The following is a 19503-nucleotide window of genomic DNA, read 5'->3' on the forward strand; positions in this document are numbered from 1 at the left end:
ATAAAAAGAGCAAGAGAGAGATGGACTTTTCCCCGTTTCTGTAAGGAAGCTCCAGAAGTGTATCTTCTCTCTGAGCTGCTTTTCTCTGGGGCTGACATGTTAGCTGCAGGCCTGGGACTGCTGCTTATGTATATGCTTTTGTGATTTCTGAAGGCCTTGGTGCTGGGCAGGCTTCTCGTTCTGAACCGAGAGGATGGGAGAGGAAGCCAGTGGGTAACATGTACCTGCTGCATGCAGCACACACAGGCTGCTGCCTTAGGTAGCTTCCTATCCCACGTCGAGTGTCAGCTTTTTACACACTAGGAGGCCGAGGTTCAGAGAGGTGAAGTAACTTGCTTGGGCCACACAGCTCCAGGGTTTGAAGCCTTCCTGATTCTTCAGTGGACACACTTTTCCTCCCTCAACTGTCTTGTCTTTCTTGGTGCACCCCTCTCTTGCTGCATTGTGAGCGTGGTTTGGTACAAAGAAGGACCAAGTTCAGGTAGGCTAAGTGCTGAACTTGAGAAAGGCTATTTCTTTCCATCCTTCTTGAGGGCTATCTTCACCCAGCCAGTCCTTGATGCAGTTCCTGGCCCCGAAAGGAAGCTGATCTGTCCACTCAGTGCCCCAGTCCCTGTCCGGGGGTGGGGGCCTCCCACCCACACCTGGCTCTGACTTGGAGTACAGCCTTCACTTTTCAGTCCAGGGCTCCTCGTCTGTGAAGCTACTCCAGATCCTGGTCCCCCAACCCCTGCTCCCTGCTTCTGCCGTCACAGGAGCTGTGGACGTTTCTCATGGTGCACATCCTGCAGGAGGTTGCACATCTCTGCCTGTCAGGTCCAGAGCTTCCAATCCCAAGCACGCCCCTTGGCCCAGAGCTGGTCTGAAGAGGAGGGGATTTGATTGGAGGAGAACTGTGAATACCCATTCATAGTGTAGACAGAGGTTGGACAGAGGCCAGGCACCCCCTTGCCCGGGGTGCTGTGGGAAGGATTCACACAGGCTGGCCTGTTGCGACAACCTGCAGCCCCAGGACCCTGTACAGAGGCCAGCCCCTTGCCCTCTGTATGACATGAGGGCCAGGTTCTTGGGGTGTTCGCTGGCTAGGCCACAGGACAATGTCCAATCTGTTGCTAATGAAAACCTGCCCTTGCCCAGAGCAAGAGGGTCCTTTCTCCAGCAGCTGTGCTGGCTGCATACTCCCAGCCCAGAGCAGCCTGCCCCTCGCAGCAAGGGTTTTGCACCCTGATCACCACGGGGCTCCCCCAGATTAGGGGGACTAGGAGGAGGGACTAGTAGGGGCCTCTTTGCACTCTGCCCTGTCCTGAAGCTCAGTTCCAGCTCCCACCCTTGGTTCACCCATGGGCCTGGTAGCCAGCTGACAAGTTTTATTCACCTTGTTCTCTGTTGGCTTTTCCTGCTTGGTTGTCACAAGCCCAGTTTGTTTTGTGGGTTCTTTGTTGGCTTTTATTTAGCCTCAGGTTTTGTGTTTGTACCTACCTAGGTAGGGTCGTGGTAGGAGGGCCTGCCTTCCATGTCACTGACTTCTTTTTCCAATTTCCCTTTAACTCGGGCTTCCTACCCGCCCCGGCCTCCTTGCCTGCCTCCATGGCCCTCCCTGCATTCACGTGCTTTCCCATAACTGGCACGAGCACAGCCCTAAGTTATAAATAGCCTCAGGCCGGGCCCTGCCCTTTGCCGTCTCATTTTCTCTGCATGGACTTGGCTGATTTCTGAGCCGTCCCTGTCTGATGCCACCAGCACTATTCAGAACTCTAGAAGGTAAGATTCGAAGTCTAAGGAGAAGTGCCTCATCCTGAGTCTTGTCTCCACCCCACCCAGTCCATGCCCTGGGCCAGATGTTCCCTGAGCAGCCCCACCCTTCAGAACAGGGAGGGAGAGCCAGACTCTGCCTTCCTGCCTGCGCTGTTTTTCCTCCTGGTTTTCCAAACCATGTGGACAGAACGAGACACGGTGCTCCCACCCACGCGGGCATCTCACCCATGGTGCTCCCATCTCACACTGGGTGGGGCCATCATAGGCCCTGCTGCCTTAGCAGCCTCCCTGGGCCCTGCAGGCCACCTGGTACTCATAGTAGCAAGATTGTCCTTAGAACATGAGCACGGCTGGCAGGCTGGGTGGATGGGTGGCGCTGCCCAAGGGGCCCACCATTCCCTTCACCTCTTCTCCTCTTGTGGAGCAGGGAGCGGCATCTGCACACAGTGGGAGGCACCTGCAGGGGCAGCTGGGGGTGCTTTCCCCAAAGACTCCACCATTCATGATGGGCAGAGAGGGGGTGTCATAGGCCGCCCCACCCTACATGTATGTGCACCATGGGCAGCGGACTTGCTGAACCTGGGTAGCATTTCAGGGCACCAAGCCAGGCTCAATTGACAGTCCTGGGTTCCTTGGACCCAATTGTCTCCAAGTGAGAGTATAGAGACCCTGAAAGAGCCCTCAGGGATTCATAAAAATGCAGCCAACACTAGGATACAGCCAGGTCTTTGAGATCCACTCATTGATTTATTAAATGAATCTTAATTGAGCACCTGGGTGTTCTGGGCACTGTGCTAGGCAAGGAAGTTCCTAGCTCAGGCACAGCCATGGCCTGGAGGCTCCCACCCGTGGAGTCACTGCCTACCCTGCCCTGGGGGGACAGGTGTGCATGGGACCTGCGTGTCCTTTTCCTTGGAGCTGCTCTCAGCCCAGATCTTGATGGCTGTCCCCGCCCCACACACACACATGTACTTGTGTACAAATGCATATATATACACACATATACACAGGCACCCGGGCATGCTGACAACTCATGCATACATTCACACAAGTGTGCACACACTTAGGAGATTCCCAGGGCAAAAAGGTGGCCCAGGAAGGCTTTTTAGATGGTCCCAGTGGGCAAGTGAGGATGTGTGGTCCAAGCCCCAGGGACTCAAATGGGGCACAGGGTGGGGCTCCCTCCCCAGGCAGTGGAGGCTCAGGGCTGGAGGGCATTTGCCTGAGACCATGGGGCAGGCCAGGCCCTGGGCGCTTCATGTTGAACCTGCTGTCTATACCATGACATGCCTCCCTCCTAGAGGGCCAGGGAAATAGGACAGCAGGGTTGGGAGTAGGCAGGGGCTGTGCTGGGACCCTGATTCCAAATTCTACAGATACTATGAGGCCTGAGCCGACCTCAGTCAGATCCTTCTTCAAACCCATCAGTTCTCACTGGAAGTGATTCTGCTCCCAGGGCATGTGTGGCAGCGCCTGGAGACATTGTGGCCGCCACACCTTGGGGGAGAGGGTGTTACTCACATACGGTAGGTAGAGGCAAGAATGCTGCACAGAATCCTACAAGGCAAAGGATGCCACCCAGCCCCTGACAGAGACTCCTCCAGGCCTAGATGTCAGCGGGGCCAACGAGGAGCCTGCCCGCAGCCAGTGATTTTCCCCGAAAGTGGGAAAGTGAGTGATCAGGGAACACTACCCCAGTTCCACACCTGTGAGCCCAGCAACCGGTGGAGAAGTGGGCAGGGCTGTCACAGACACCGGACCTGACACCCCCCACCCCCACCCCCCGCACGCACGTACGCACGCACGCATGCACTTTCCTCTGACTACAGGCAGGGCCATTGGGCACAGGCGGGACAGAGGGAGCACGGCCTCAGCCCCGTGGAGCACTGAGGTGCTGCCATGGGCGTGGCCAGCCTCCAACATTGCCAGTGGCCAGGGAGCAGGTGGGAGTGGCCAGGAAGTCAGGCGGCGGTTTCTGTGGCCTTTGGTGTCATCATCTTTGGTGTCATGCCTTTGCTGGGACTGTTGTAACAAAGCACCACAGACTGGGGGGCTTAAAGAACAGGAGTTTATTTTCTCATAGCCCTGGAGGCCTGAAGTCCAAGATCAAGGGGTGGGCGGGTTGGTTTCTTCTCGGGCCCCTTTCCTGGGCTTGTCTTCTCTGTGTGTCTTCACCTGATGTTCCCTCCATTTGAGTCTGTGTCTTGACCTCTTCTTTTACAAGCACCCCAGTCCTGGTGGGGTACCGTGGCTCATGCCTGTAATACCGCCACTCTGGGAGGCTGAGGTGGAAGGACTGCTTGAGCTCAGGAGTTTGAGACTAGCCTGGGCAACATGGCAAGACCTTGTTTCTACAAAAAAAAAAAAAAATTTTTTTTTTTTTTTGAGACGGAGTTTCGCTCTTGTTGCCCAGGCTGGAGTGCCATAGCATGGTCTCGGCTCACTGCAACCTCCCCCTCCCTGTTCAGGCAATTCTCCTGCCTCTGCCTCCCAAGTAGTGGGGATTACTGGACACCCGGCTAATTTTTGTATTTTTAGTAGAGACGGGGTTTCACCATGTTGGCCAGGCTAGTGATCTCGAACTCCTGACCTCAGGTGATCCACCCGCCTCGGCCTCCCAAACTGCTGGGATTACAGGCGTGAGACATTGCGCCTGGACCCCCCAAAAATGTTTAAGTTAGCAGAGCGAGGTGGTGGGTGCATGAGGTCCCAGCTACTTGGGAGGCTCAGATGGGAGGATTACTTGAGCCTGGGCTCTCACGGCTGCAGTAAGCTGTGACTGTGCCACAGCACTCCAGCCTGAGCGACAGAGCAAGACGTCATCTCAAAAAAAAAAACAAAACAAAAAAGAATGGGACATATGGAACCTTTTGGCTTCAGTTTACCTTAAAGGCCCTGCCTTCAGATGCAGTAATGTTCTAAGTTACTGGCGGTTAGGGCTTCAACATGAATTTGAGTGGGGAGGGGAGATGTTATCATAACTAGGATTAGAAGGTGGCCTCCCAGGGGCATGGGCTCTGTCCCCTACATCAACGTCCAACAATGTGTCAGCTTCATCATTTGGAGACAGAAACAGTAGAGCTTCCCTGAACTTTCAGCAGGGACGCTAATGGGAAGGGGAGACTTGGTCACTAATGGGAAGGGGAGACTTTGTCATAGCCCACATGTAAGAGGGTCCCTGCCAGTCCAGTGATGTTGGGATCTAAAAAGCAGGGTCAGGGGACACAGGCCTTGAGTCCCAGGGACAGGGTTCTGGGGCAGGTGGTAGCAGTCCCTGTGGCTGGGAGGGAGGGCATCTGGAGAAGGCGGTGCTGCCTGGGCCCCGTCAATCAAAGGGTCATGTGGCAGCAGCAGTCAGAATCCAGGTGAGGCGGGCCCCAGGTGAGCAGTGGGGAGTGGAGTTTGGCTGCAGCAGGAGCCAGGTGGCCATGCTGTGGGCTCCGATGCCCCCTCAGGTCAGAGCCTCCTACTCCTTCCTTGACTGTGTCAGGCAGCTGCCCTTGGGTTGCATGCAGAAGCGTGGAGGGAGGCCTGGCCCGGCCTGCTCCGTACCAAACTCTGTTTCGCGTGGTCTGGCAAGACTAAGGGTGGCCCTGGTGTTGCCAGATGACCCCCCCCCCCCAGGATTCTCAGTGACCGTGAGCGTGTGGCTTAGTATGTGCGGAGGGTCCCCTGCCTCCCTTTAGTTCCATGTGGAGCCTTTGTGGGGGCAGGGGTTTGTCCAGAGGTCAACAAGCTGGCCCTCCTTTCTCAGAGGGCCCTGATGCACGAATCCCCCTACCGCCCTTCCAGGCTGACTTCTGTCTATTTCTCCTGCAGAGCGAGCTGGACTTGGAAAAGGGCTTGGAGATGAGAAAATGGGTCCTGTCTGGAATCCTGGCTAGCGAGGAGACTTACCTGAGCCACCTGGAGGCACTGCTGCTGGTGAGGAGGATTTAGGGAGCTGAGCAAGGCGGGATGGGGCAGGGTGACAGGGTTGGGGAACCTCTTTGCCCTTAAGTCCCAGGTCAGCTGTCAGAGCCTGGGTGCAGCTCGCCATCCCTGGAGTAGATACCAGTGGAAGACTGAGTTGCCAAACCAAGCTGGTTTTAAAATTGTATTTGTTATGTGATTTAAAAATAAAAGTGCATATGTCAGGTAACCATGACTGTCTACTGTCATACAATGCACCTGACGGATGGCAGCCCCTCTCAACTGTGCTACCTCACTTGTGCCCTCTTCCAGCCCATGAAGCCTTTGAAAGCCGCTGCCACCACCTCTCAGCCGGTGCTGACGAGTCAGCAGATTGAGACCATCTTCTTCAAAGTGCCTGAGCTCTACGAGATCCACAAGGAGTTCTATGATGGGCTCTTCCCCCGCGTGCAGCAGTGGAGCCACCAGCAGCGGGTGGGCGACCTTTTCCAGAAGCTGGTGAGTAACCCAAGGCCGTTGCTGGGACTACAGGCATGTACCACCACGTCCAGCTAATTTTTTGTATCTTTAGTAGAGACAGGGTTTTGCTACGTTGGCCAGGCTGGTCTCAAACTCCTAACCTCAAGTGATCCACCCGCCTCAGCCTCCCAAAGTACGGAGATTATAGGCATGAGCCACCATGTCCAGCCCTTTTTTTTTAAATTTATATTTATTTAGATAGGTATTTTTAAAAGGAGACGGGGACTTACTAGGTTGTCCAGGCTGGAGTGCAGTGCCTATTCACAGGCGCGATTCCACCACTCATCAGCACAGGAGTTTTGACCTCCTTCCTTTCCAACCTTGGCTGTTTCACTCCTTCTTAGGCAAACTGGTGGTTCCCGACTCCTGGGAGGTCACCATATTGATGCCAAACTTAGTGTGTCGTGCACTACAGCCCAGAACTCCTTGAAGCCATCCTCCGGCCTCAGCCCTCCACGTATCTGGGAGTACAGATGCGCGCCACCACACCCTGTGTGTAGCTGGGACTACAGGTGCGCGCCACCACACCTTGTGTGCACACACTTTCCCTGAAGCAGGCTTCCTCCGCTGGGAAACAAGTCCTCTAGGGGCAGGTGTGGCCAGAGGCCAGGCCCCCCTCTAAGTGTGAAGAGCATGTGATTCCTTAAAAGCCCTACCCCCAGCACTTCTGGACTACCGAGACACCCAGCTCTGGCCTTGGGCCTCCCCTTGGCTGGTGCTGGGGACTGAGTTTTCTGCTCTGAAGTGTGGCTTTCCTGTAGGGGGACCCCTCCCTCTGCCACCCTGCGCTGCAGACCCCCCAGACTCCAGGCCAGAGCTAAGGCTTGAGGAACACACAAGGCACTTAATTTGTTCCAGTTCTTGCTCCCTGGGGCTCTTTCCCCCATGGCCAGAGAGCAGGAGGCTGTATTTTGATACATGCCGCCCCCTCCATCTTTGAAGCCTTCCCCGTTTCTCCGTGTGTGTGTCAGCAGTTTTAAACCTAGTGGAGAGTGGTGGCTCGGGCTGGGCTCCGCGTCGGGCCGGCCCCGCGGCCGCTCTTGGGCAGCCAGGGCCGCTGGTTGGGGGACCCCTGGGAACGGTCGGCCCAGGTGAGGGCGGGGGCGGAGAGGCGAGGAAGCTGCAGGAAGGGAGGGTGGCGAGGCGGAAGGAGGGAAGTTGGAAAGGAAGGAAGGGGAAGAGGAAGGGAAAAGCGAGCGAGAGGGGCAAGGCGGAAGAGGAAGCAGGGCGGAAGGGAAGCCCGGGCCGCAGACGCCGAAGGAAGTAGCGGGGCCGGGGGCTGAGGCGGAGCGAGGGCATGCCCAAGAGAGGAAGCAGAGGGAGGCGGAAGCGTGGAGGAAGGAGCGAGAGGCGTCATCAAAGGAGATGAGGGGAGCGCAGGGGCCGGGAAGGAGGCACAAGGAAGAGAGTATGGGAAGAAGGAGGAATGGAGGATCAGGGCTAGGCGGCAGGAGGGCGCCAGGCCGGGAAGAGCACAAGGACAAGGGGGTCAGGCTTGGGCCTACATCCCGGGGACAGGGGCGGCCATGGCGGCGGCAGCCAGGGAGGAGGAGGAGGAGGAGGCGGCGGCTCGGGAGTCGGCCGCCCGCCCGGCTGCGGGGCCAGCGCTCTGGCGCCTGCCGGAAGTGCTGCTGCTGCTCATCTGCTCCTATCTCGACATGCTGGCCCTCGGCCGCCTGGCTCAGGTGTGCCGCTGGCTGCGGCGCTTCACCAACTGCGACCTGCTCTGGCGCCACATAGCCCGGGCCTCGCTCAACTCCGGCTTCACGCGGCTGGGCACCGACCTGATGACCAGTGTCCCAGTGAAGGTGTCTCAGAACTGGATACTGGGGCGCTGCCCAGAGGGGATTCTGCTAAGTGGAGATGCAGTCAGATGCCCTGGACGCAGCTAGAGGATGATGCTCTGTACATATCCCAGGCTAATTTCATCCTGGCCTGCCAGTTCCGTCCAGATGGTGCCAGCTTGAACCGTCAGCCTCTGGGAGTCTGCTGGGCATAATGAGGACGTTTGCCACTTTGTGCTGGCCAACTCGCATATTGTCAGTGCAGGAGGAGATGGGAAGGTTGGCTTTGGTAAGATTCACAGCACCTTCGCTGTCAAGTACTCGGCTCATGAACAGGAGGTGAACTGTGTGGATTGCAAAGGGGGCATCATACCATTGTGAGTGGCTCCAGAGACAGGACGGCCAAGGTGTGGCCTTTGGCCTCAGGCCAGCTGGGGTAGTGTTTATACACCATCAAGACTGAAGACCGAACCTGGTCCATTGCTATCAGGCCATTACTCAGCTCTTTTGTGACAGGGACGGCTTGTTGCGGGCACTTCTTACCCCTGAAAATCTGGGACCTCAACAGTGGGCAGCTGATGATACACTTGGGCAGTGACTTTCCCCCAGGGGCTGGGGTGCTGGATGTCATGTATGAGTCGCCTTTCACACTGCTGTCCTGACACCTACATTCGCTACTGGGACCGCTGCACCAGTGTCTGGAAATGTGTCATGGAGTGGGAGGAGCCCCACAACAGCACCCTGTACTGCCTGCAGACAGATGGCAACCACTTGCTGGCCACAGGTTCCTCCTTCTACAGTGTAGTACAGCTGTGGGACCGGTGCCAAAGGGCCTGCCTCCACGCCTTCCCACTGACGTCGACCCCCCTCGGCAGCCCTGTGTACTGCCTGCATCTCACCACCAAGCATCTCTATGCCGCGCTGTCTTACAACCTCCACATCCTGGATATTCAAAACCCGTGACTGTCAGAGCCACCCCTGCCTGTGGGCCAAGGAGACCAGTGAGTCAGGGACCTCTCTTGCATGGAGGGTGCAGTGATAGTTCCTCCCCACTGCCCCACTGTGCTCCTGGGCCTGTGACCCCAGTGCTCAGGCACCTTGCACTAGAGGCTTCTGACTCCTGGGGCTTTGAGGCTTACCAGAGATGCAGTCCCTCCCAGGAACCTGTTGGAGAGGCAGGACCTGCTGCTGTAGAGGAGTGCAGCTGAACCCGGGCCTTGCAACTCTGGCCAGAGCGAGGATCTGGCCTGGAGAGGCCCATCCTGTACCCCTTATTAGAGCCATGATAGCCTACAGAGTGAGGTGAGGGTCTCCCACCTTCCCAGGTGGTTTCTTTCTGCCGCTTCCTGGAAAGAAAGGTGAGGCTGCCAATAGCCCGCTGGCACCAGCCAGACCTCACCCTCGACCAACCTCTCGGGGCCGGAGGTTCATTCCTGGGGCACTGTGGCCTGGTTTTGCTTTGAAACCAAGAGAGGGCAAAGGGAACCTAGCTGTTCTGAGTGAGTTCTAGCCAGCTCTACCTCAGGCTGGCTGTTGAGAGATTTTACAATTTTCATTTTTGTAAAAATAAGGCTTGATTGTTCACAGGAAAAAAACAAAAACAAAAACCCTAGTGGACATGACTTGGCCTGCCGCCCTCCTGAGAAATGGAGAATCGTGTTGTTGGGGGGAAAAAAACACACATCCAGAGCTCTTCCCCAGATAATATTCCGAAATCACTCAGAGACTTTTTTAAAACTTTAATATCTGAGGAACACTGGAATTTAACTTTGGAAGGTTTCCGCTGGCTGCCCTGGAGGCCTTGAGCTACCTTCATGCGTCAGATGATGCAGCCGGAAGACTCGGAGGAGAGGCTGGGGTTGCAGTGGGAAGTTGTTCCCCATAACCACGAGCTGAGTACTCACGTGTGTTCAACCTGGGCTGGGTGCTGGGGACTCCCCAAGGACAGATAGGCCCGGTGCCTGCCCTTGTCCCTATGACCAGCTCAGTAGGATGAGCCCAGCATCGCTCTGTCAGGCTTCCTGGTTGGACAAGTCTTAGGACCAAAGGAGCTTGCAGTGCCCTGCCCAGCTCCGGTGCCTCTTCCAAGCCCAGGAACTCGTGATCCACGTCCAGTGGTTCAGAAAGCCAGACTCAGATGCGGCTTCTGCCACCTCCTCCTGTGGGGCTGCACGGGCTGACTTCCCTGCTGGGGGTTGTGGTTCTGGCTGAAGTTTTATCAACTCAGAATTTTTATTTTTCTAATTATTTCAAATTTACAGGAGAGCTGTAAGAATGGGGCAAAGAGCTCTAGTATAGCCTTCACCCAGATACACTGATGGTAACTTTTTGCCACATTTGCTTTATCTCTTTCTGTGCACACACAACGCACATGGACACATACGCACACAAACACAAGATGTTTTCCCCCCTGAATACTTCATTTGCTAAGAACAAGGACATTCTCTCCTGTAACCCACAGTACAATTTGTCAAATTCAGGAAATTTCACATTCATGAGATATTATTATTTAATATGTAGTTCATATAAATTTCCCCCAAGTTAACACTTGCATTCTTCACAGCTGTTTTCATTCTCTGATTCAGGACCCGGTTTAAGATGTGCTTGGTTGCCACATCTCTCTAGTCTCCTTCCATCTGTACCAGTTCCTTAGATTTTGCTTGTCTTCTATGACCTTGACTTTTTTTTTTTCTTAAGATAGAGTCTCCCTCTGTCACCGAAGCTGGAGTACAGTGGCGCAGTCTTGTCTCACTGCAACCTCCGCCTCCTGGGTTCAGGCGATTCTCCTGCCTCAGCCTCCCTGAGTAGCTGGGACTACAGGTGCGTGCCACCATGCCCAGCTAATTTTTTGTGTGTTTTTAGTAGAGAGACGGTTTCACCATGTTGGCCAGGCTGGTCTCGAACTCCTGACCTCAGGTGATCCGCCCACCTCGGCCTCCCAAAGTACTGGGATTACAGGCATGAGCCACCGCACCCTGCCTTTTTTTTTTTTTTTTCCTTTTGGAGATGGAGTCTTGCTCTATCACCCAGGCTGGAGTGCAGTGGCGTGGTCTTAGCTCCTTGCAACCTCTGCCTCCCAGGTTCAAGCGATTCTCCTGTCTCAGCCTCCCAAGTGGCTGGGATTATAGGCATGTGCCATCACACCCGTCTAATTTTTGTATTTTCAGTAGAAACTGGGTATTGCCTTGTTGGCCAGGTGATCTGCCTGCCTCGCCCTCCCAAACTGCTAGGATTACAGGCGTGAACTGCCGTGCCCAGACAACCTTGATATTTTTTGAAGGTCACAGGCCCACTCGGGTTTGCCAGTTTCCTCAGGAACAGCTTCACATTCTGCGTAACAGCACCACAGCAACGAGGCCTTGTGCTTCTCAGTGCATCAGATCTGGAGGCACGTTTTTGATTAGTAAAAAATATGGAAAGGAATTACTTAGAACTTCTCACAAGCCGCCTGGAAGATGTGAGCTCCTGGAGCAGGAGGGAGGAGAAGTCTTGAAAGGAGTCCTCCTCCCAAGATCCCCGGGGCCCTGCTGAGCTGTCACCTCTTCTGAGAGGCTGTCCTGGTCCTGACCACATTCTCAAAAGCAGCCTCGTTGCTCTCAGTCCCTGTCCCACTTGTAACCATCTGCCATTACTTTGCTTGTGTGTGTTCATGCATGTGTTTATCAGGCGCTCTCCTGTGAGAACACCAGCTTCAGAGGGCAGCGTCGTGTCTGAATTGTTTACCACTGTGGTGACAAGGCCTAAAGCAGGCCCTTGGCTGCTTTGTGCCAAGGCTGGGAGGCACTCAGTGACTTGCAAAGGAGGGAGGAGGGAAAGAAAGAAGAGCTCTGGGCCTCATCACTGCACGGATGGGGAAGAACCTAGAATTGGAGGATGCAAGGACTCCTCCGGGTGGTCAGCATGGCAGGGGCCTGTCAGGTGTCTTCCGGCTGCTACCCTTTCCTCGTACACTCCAAGCCCCTTCTTGCAGCCCCTGTAGGGAGCAGGGCCAGAAGATCAGACAGTGCCAAGGGTGCCTGGTTTATCCAGCATCTGGGATTGTCATCTGTAGAAACATAAAATTCAATACAAATGCAAATGCACATGGAGATAAAATTTAGGTTTGACACAAAACAAACGCCAGAAGCCGTGAATGCCTTGGGCTTCCAGCTTGCAGTCAGCTACAGTGGGAGTCTCCAGCCCTGACCAGTGCATCTCCTGGGTCTGCCCTTACACTCCCCAGGCCTAGGTTTGCTGGTTTTTCCCTCGCTGCCCATAAAGGTGTTGTGGGGCCCAGAGATGGCGGTGTCTGCTGCACTCACACAAGTTGTTGCTGAATCGAGTGTGTGTGTGAGCTGGAGGTGCAGTGAGGAGATCTGTTATTGCCATTGGTTTAATAAAGAACAAACAGAACACCTCTCGCCTTACAGCCAGTCAGTCTCCCCCCGCCAGGTGTGTAGCATGACACCTGAGCACCCTCACCAGGCCCAGGATGGGCTTGTGTCTGTGCAGCGTGAGGCTTTCTTCTGCAAAGACGGCAGGACTTGGCGTTTCTTATGTGTCTGAAGGGACTGGACATGCGTGAAACACCATGGGTGGGAAAGGGGGTGACCTCTGTGTCCAGGGTACACTCCTGCAGCCAGAATGGGAAAGTGCTGCACGCAGACACTTGTCCAGATTCACTGACAACCTCGAACTTCAGCTGCCGCTCATGGCACCATTTCAGCGAGTGGGGTGGGAGGAATAAGTAGCTCTGGAAGGGAACTGTTACCTGCCTGGCGCAGTGAGTCACTTCTTAGCATGTCATTTTGGGAGCAGGAAGTGTGCTGGGTGCGTGGGGAGGGGAGCAGGTGGGAGGGAGCAGCACGGAAGCACCGAGGCCTCTGCAGCCTGTGTGCCGTCTGCTGTCCCTGGAGTTTCTGCAGAGCTGTGCATGGGAGCCTGCTCTTCAGAAAGATGGGGGAGCAGCAGCACCTGTCCCACTCTCTCTTCCTTCCTCCCCCTCAGGCCAGCCAGCTGGGTGTGTACCGGGCCTTTGTGGACAACTATGGAGTTGCCATGGAAATGGCTGAGAAGTGCTGTCAGGCCAATGCTCAGTTTGCAGAAATCTCCGAGGTAATGCCTTGATGCCGTTCAGACAGGTGCACCGCTGACTCCCACCTGTACCCTCCACCTCCCGAAGAGAACAGGGTGCACCAGATCAAGATCTGGTCGTGAACCCCAGCTGTTTCCAGATTCTGTTGGGTTTGTTGCATCAGCCCTGTGCTGGGGATGCTGTTGTGCCCAGACAGAAGGAGCAGCCCACAGGGCGTCCTGCCTCCCCAGGGGCGAGGGCCTGATTCTGGGGGTTGCCGAGTTCCGGGGACACTCTTTGCACTGTCTGTCTGCAGTAAGGGGTGTCTGTAGTTCTGCCCGTTAACAGCTCTCACCACAAGAGTCCTGAGGCTGACTTTGTACCTGGCACTGGAGGCGAGGTCGGAGTTGGCCCACTCTTCCTTTTCTAGCCTGCCAGAGACCTTGAGAGCATTGAGGAAGCATTGAGGGGCTAGTGCCGTGGGGTGAGGGCTCATGGCACCTGTGCTCTGTGGACCCATGTGGGGAGCAAAGCGACGGGTTGGAGCTGCACTAACCCAGGCCCCGGATCTGAGAGGCTGCTGACTCCCTCCTGCATTTAGCCCCAGGAAGCTGAAACCTCAAACCGTGCAGTGTTAGCACCCAGGGCCTCGAAAGAGTCATTCAGAAACAGAGACCATGAATGGGCCTTTCAGGAGGCTGGTGGCCCAGCTGGAACCAGAACCCAGCCACACCCCTGGGTCTGCACTCCAGACTGGGGTTCTTCCTGCCCTTCCCCAGCCTGTGTCTGCCTGGTGGTCACTCTGCAACATTTTCCTCTTTGGGGGCGCTTGCCTCTGCATGAGCGCCCCATCTCGCTGTAGCTTTGCCTTCTGACTTGGCTTTCCCCCACCCTGCAAGGGTTCTGGGCAGAAAGCCCTCCATGTGAGAACTGCAGGGTTAGAAAGAGACATGGGCACTAGAAATAGGGAGTGAATGCTGTCACCCTTGCTGGGACACACCCTCAGCTGTCACCTCTGGGCTTTGTTCCTGAGGCTTTGTGCCGTCTTATTGTTTATCACAGGATGGAGCATCACGGGCTTCGCTCTGATGTCTCCAGTGGTGATAGTACCTGCCACTCTGTTCCTCCAGAGTCCGTGGGGCACTCCGCTCCACCAGGTGCTGCTGGTAACAGGCTCTGCATGCATCCAGGGCTCCAGCTCCCTTCCCACTGCCAGACTCCCTCTGGAACATTCAATCTGTTCTCTTTTCCTTTTTCATTAAATGAGCAACCCTCCTCCCCAGCAGCTGGAATGGTGGCACCGAATTTCAAGTAACCTTGACAAATCAGGGACCTGATCTTTTAAGAGCAGGTTACAGTTAAGTGGGCAAGTTCAAGTCCACCCAGACAGGCTTCTGCAGAGGAGGGAGGAAACACCATGGGACGCCACCTGGAGATCACGTGGTCCCACCAACCATGCACCAGTGGATTCTGAGCCATGGTTGAGATGCAGGGAGTGGAATGGGGCTCAGGGCCAGCCGCAAACCGACCCACTGTGAAAGTTTGTGGCACCTGCACCATCAGGGCGACATGCCCTTTGGTTCTCTGTGTTCCAAAAACCCAGAGGAATTGGAGCCACCCAAAGAAAGCAGAGTCAAACTCAAGGAAGAGAAAGCAGCAAGCCCTGCGGAGTTGTGGGGGGTCAGTGCTCGGGCATGGGAGTTCGAGGATCACTCTCAAGTAAGGAAGGAGTGGAGTAGTGTCCATCTTCTCTTGGGACAGTCCTGAGAGATGGGCAGCATCCAGTTAGATCTGGTTCCATGGAACGCCGGCTCTCCAGACAGTAGGTAATAGGAATTACATGAAAAGGGCTTTGGGAGTCAGGCCAGTTTGGGAAATGCAGGGTTAAACCAAACTCTTAAGTTTTCTTGAGGCACGTGTTCCTGGAGCTCCTAGGTGACTTCCAAGCATCGCACTGTCCACGGACACGTGGGCTGCCTCCCAGGCTCTTGTGAGCCCAGCACCTGGTTTTTGCAGTCTTTTGTTTGGCTCTCCCACCCCGTCACACCCTTTGGGAACTGCTGAGTCAGATGTACAGAAGAACAATCACTGCGAGGGCTGTTAAACTCTCAGGAAAGGTACCAAAGTGCATGGCAGCGTTTGGCTCCAGTGAGCTGGAAAACACTTTCTTTTGGTCTTGAGATGTTTCCTGCAGCACAAGAGTTTGGCAGAGCAACCTCAGAACCTCTTCCATCTCTGCTGTTTATGCTTTTGTTCAGAAGCTTAGTACCAGGAATTAATCTCAGCTCCTTCCCAGAGGATTTTAGGCACACAGGGATCTTTTATTCTGCACTTCTCCAGTGATGCTTTCAACGCAGTTGTATCAAAACAGCCTAGGCTATTCACTTACAAGCCCTGCTTTTGCCCTGGGAATCTTAGCACCTCATTTTTTAGCAAGTACACTTGCAAATCCAGAGAGGGCAGGTGGAGGTATAATCCAGTGTCAGTCTGCGGTGGTGGGCCTGCCTTGGCCGTCTCCAAAGATGGGTGCTCTTCTGAACTGCCAGCCCCCTGCATGCTGTCTAGTTGCCCCAAGAAAACAGTGACGTGTGTTTAGGAGCGTGCTCCTGTTGACCTCCATTTACAGGATCCTCTGTGTCAGAGGATCTCAGCCAGGTGTGATTTTGTTCACAAGGGACGCTTAGCAATGCCTGGAGACATTTTGGTTGTCACAGCAGCAGGAAGGCAGGTGTGTTCCTGTACCTATAGGTAGAGGCCAGGGCAGCTGCTCAGCACCCTACGGTGCCCAGGACAGCTGCTCAGAGAATTTGTAGCCCAAAATGTCAACAGTGACCTGGCTGAGAAGCCCTGTCCCAGGTGGACCGCAGCATCCAGGGCATCCTGCGTGCTCAGCTTGCTCGTGGGTCCCTGCACACCCTGTGATTTCATTATCAGCTCAGAATGCACCTGGGGTTTGTTGCAGTGAGGGAAAGCTGAAATTGTTGCCAAAGGGGGATCTTTCTGCATCATCAAAGCTGCTTCTGTCATCTGTGTGAACATGCGCTTTTCTCTCTGCAGAACCTGAGAGCCAGAAGCAACAAAGATGCCAAGGATCCAATGACCAAGAACTCTCTGGAAAGTGAGTTTTGCATGCTGAGCTCTCTGTGTGCCCTTGTCGGGGAGGCTGCTGCTGGCAGAGGGGGCGTTGTGGAAAAGCAGACACAGTGCCCACTTGGGTCACCCCTTGGCACCTTCCCTGTTCTGCTCTTCAAATAGAGTGGGGACAAGGAAAGAACAGCTCAGGGAGGGCAGGGAAAGATACCATCAGGACCAGTTTGCCACCAACAGCAGCAACAAGGTGCTGCTTAAATTGACTTAAATGTCATCGTGTTGACCCCAGTGGCCTTGTAAGGAGGATTTTTTTTTTTTTTTTTTTAAGTGGAGTTTTGGCTCACTGCAACCTCCACCTCCCGGGTTCAAGTGATCCTCCTGCCTCAGCCTCGCAAGTAGCTGGGATTACAGGCAGACACCACCACAGCCAGCTAATTTTTGTATTTTTAATAGAGACTGGGTTTCCTCCATATTGTTCAGGCTGGTCTTGAACTCCTGACCTCAAGTGCCTTGGCTTCCCAAAGTGCTGGGATTACAGGCGTGAGCTGCCGCACCCGGCTGTAACAAGGATTTTATTTTCTGTTTTTGCCGATGACAAGTTTGGTCATAAAGTAATCTGTGCAGAGCACAGGCTTTGAGTGTCTGGGCAGGAATTGAGTCCAGAGTTGCTGGGAAAGTGGTATCAGGAATTATCAGTCATTTCTTACTTTCAGTTGTTAGGGTGTTATGAATAGTTACACTTGCAAAGACCAGCAGCCCCCGGAGCTTTGTGCTCCGAACCTCAGTTTCCCCATCTGCAAAATGAAAATAGCGATGTGTGCCTTACGCTGGTCGTGGGAGTCTTGTGAAGAGCATACTTGGCATGTCTCAGAACACACGTAAGCGTCCGTGCCTGGGATGGGCCACACTCACTGTCATCATGGAGAAGCACAGGTGGCTGAGGCTGGCCGGGGCTCCCACCGTGCCAGGGAGTTGCTCCCACTGCAGTGGGGCTCACGTTCCTCTGGAGTCCGGGTGTCCTCGGGCAGGTCGCCAGAGAACATGTCAAACCAAGAGTTGTGTTGGCATCTGAGTAGGTTTCTGCCTGTCTCAGAGTCAGGTGTCTGAAATGTCCCGGGATCGATGGTAAGAGCAGCTAAGAGTCTGCTCAGCTTACCCTCTGGGCTGGGGAGCAGGTCTCCCTCCAGAATTGGGGCCCTCCCCAGCCCATCCTTGCCAGGGTGGGTTCCCTGACCTCAGGCTAGAGGAGCAGCAGTGCTGAGGCTTTTTAGCTGTTGTCACCGAGCCAGCCGTGCAGGCTCGAGTCTGACAGCCGCTCTGGACTCTGCATGCAGTGAATGTCCTGGACTTAAAAGTGCTCCTGTTGGGTGCTCTAGCCTTGCCTTTGTCACTGCGCAGAGGGGAGATGGGGCCTGTGGAGGCTGGGGCAGCCCCCTCCCTACTCACCCTTGCACCGAGGTTGGTCAGGCAGCTGGTGTGCTTCTCCATGTGCGGCCTCTCTCACCACCCGTCTCTCTCCACAGCTCTGCTCTACAAGCCCGTGGACCGTGTGACGAGGAGCACGCTGGTCCTCCATGTGAGTCACAGCGCCCCTCCGGACCGGGACCAAAACTGCCCCCTCAGGCACACACAGCAGCAATGTTCTGAGACCTTTTTTTAGTTGTCATAGCTGCAGCCAAGGGGGTGCTACTGTCATCTAATGGGTAGAGGCCTGGGATGGTGTTGGACATTCTGTAGTGAAAGGACAGCTCTCTCTTGTCCCTCAACAAAGAATTACTCCACGCAAAATGTCCGCAGTGTTGAGGTTGAGAAACCCTGCCCTAGATCCTTACAGAGGAGCCCCTCCTGGCCATGTGCATGCAGCGTGGGTTTGCTGGATCACATGTAGGACCTGCTTCCAGGATGGTGCTCACACAAGCTCTGTCCGCAAAGCTGGGCCCCAAGTGAGAGAGGCAGTGGTGACACTGAGGGAGCCAGCGCTCTGCTCCATCCGCACTTTCTGTCTGCACTTTGCCCACAGTGGCAGGTGCCAGTGCTCCTCTGTGTCTAACTCAAGTCTTTCTTCCTGGGGCAGGACTTGCTAAAGCACACTCCTGCCAGCCACCCCGACCACCCCTTGCTGCAGGACGCCCTCCGCATCTCACAGAACTTCCTGTCCAGCATCAACGAGGAGATCACACCCCGACGGCAGTCTATGACGGTGAAGAAGGGAGAGGTGAGTGTGGCAGGGGATGGCTTGGATCCACCCAGCCTGCTGAGCTGGGGGCATGCAGGGCACCCTCGATCTGAGGTCTAGAGCCCCTCCTGGTCCTCAGCAGACCTTGCCTTCTGGGATTGGTGAGTTTGGCCGCACACTCAGTCCTGTGTGGAAGGTGTCTGGGTGCAGTCGTAGGGGTGACCCCACATGCACCATGCCCTCCAGGCGGCAGCCATCACCATGCCTCACTCAGCCACCTCTTTCCTTTTCTGTCATTGTGGTTTATGTCCAGGGTCCCCTTTTTTTATCCCCCACACTCTTGCCAGCTCAGGCTCTACAGCCAAGGAGACTTGTACAAAGGAGGTGAGTAGGAGGATGGCATTTTGTCTGCCTGGAATCCTCCTACTTCCTCCTGAGTGCTTTCATTAAAAAACAGTTAACATCGGGTTTAAGGATTAGAAAGTGGGGTTTGTGGTTTGTGTCTGTGACGTGAGACTGGATGAAGCACTTCACGTCTTCCCCCGGGAAGGCTCTCCTTCCCCTTCCCCCCGTCACTGACGTACTCTGTGTGCACGTCATCAATGAGCAGGCATGGCCTGTGCCCGTGTTGCTCTGAGCCTTCCTAGGTGGGGCCTGGCACATAGTGAGGCAGATGCATTCCCAGGCAGGTAGCAGCTACTGAGAACGGCCGAGGCATGCAAACTGGGGAGCCGGTGTCCAGGGGAACAGCTGTTGTCAGAAGCAGCACTGAGGCGAGGGGAGCTGACCCACGGCCTCAGGGGTCTCATGCAGGGACAGAAGCTGTCTGGCCCAGGCAGGACACAGGCTGGGCGTGAACCTGACTGTAGTTGCCTCAGAACCACCTCATGGCTGGGTGCAGTGGCTCACGCCTGTAATCCTAGCACTTTGGGAGGCGTAGGCGGGTGGATCATGAGGTCAAGAATTCGAGACCAGCCTTGCCAACATGGTGAAACCCCGTCTCTACTAAAAATACAAAAATTAACTGGGCATGGTGGTGGGCGCCTGTAATCCCAGCTACTCGGGAGGCTGAGGCAGGTGAATTGCTTGAACCCAGGAGGCAGAGTTTGCAGTGAGCCGAGATCTCACCACTGCACTTCAGCCGGGTGACAGAGTGAAACTCCATCTCAAAAAAAAAAAAAAACAGAGAGAACCAGCTCCTTCTCTTTCTTCTG

At 55.1% G+C, this 19503-nt stretch overlaps 1 protein-coding gene and 1 pseudogene across 1 annotated transcript in view; both read left to right on the forward strand.

The window, feature by feature from the left end:
• BCR (BCR activator of RhoGEF and GTPase) overlaps positions 1-19503 on the forward strand; it is a 137048-nt gene that overhangs the window by 75797 nt on the left and 41748 nt on the right. The window contains exons 3-8 of the mRNA XM_032139425.2: positions 5575-5679; positions 5980-6165; positions 12957-13064; positions 16081-16141; positions 17637-17689; positions 18188-18328. Coding sequence (XP_031995316.1) covers positions 5575-5679; positions 5980-6165; positions 12957-13064; positions 16081-16141; positions 17637-17689; positions 18188-18328 — 654 coding nt within the window. The remainder of the gene's footprint in view (positions 1-5574; positions 5680-5979; positions 6166-12956; positions 13065-16080; positions 16142-17636; positions 17690-18187; positions 18329-19503) is intronic.
• LOC116459146 (F-box/WD repeat-containing protein 4-like) lies at positions 7661-8934 on the forward strand (annotated as a pseudogene).

This window comes from Hylobates moloch, unplaced genomic scaffold (genome assembly GCF_009828535.3).
Source record: "Hylobates moloch isolate HMO894 unplaced genomic scaffold, HMol_V3 SCAFFOLD_19, whole genome shotgun sequence".
Lineage (NCBI taxonomy): Eukaryota > Metazoa > Chordata > Mammalia > Primates > Hylobatidae > Hylobates > Hylobates moloch.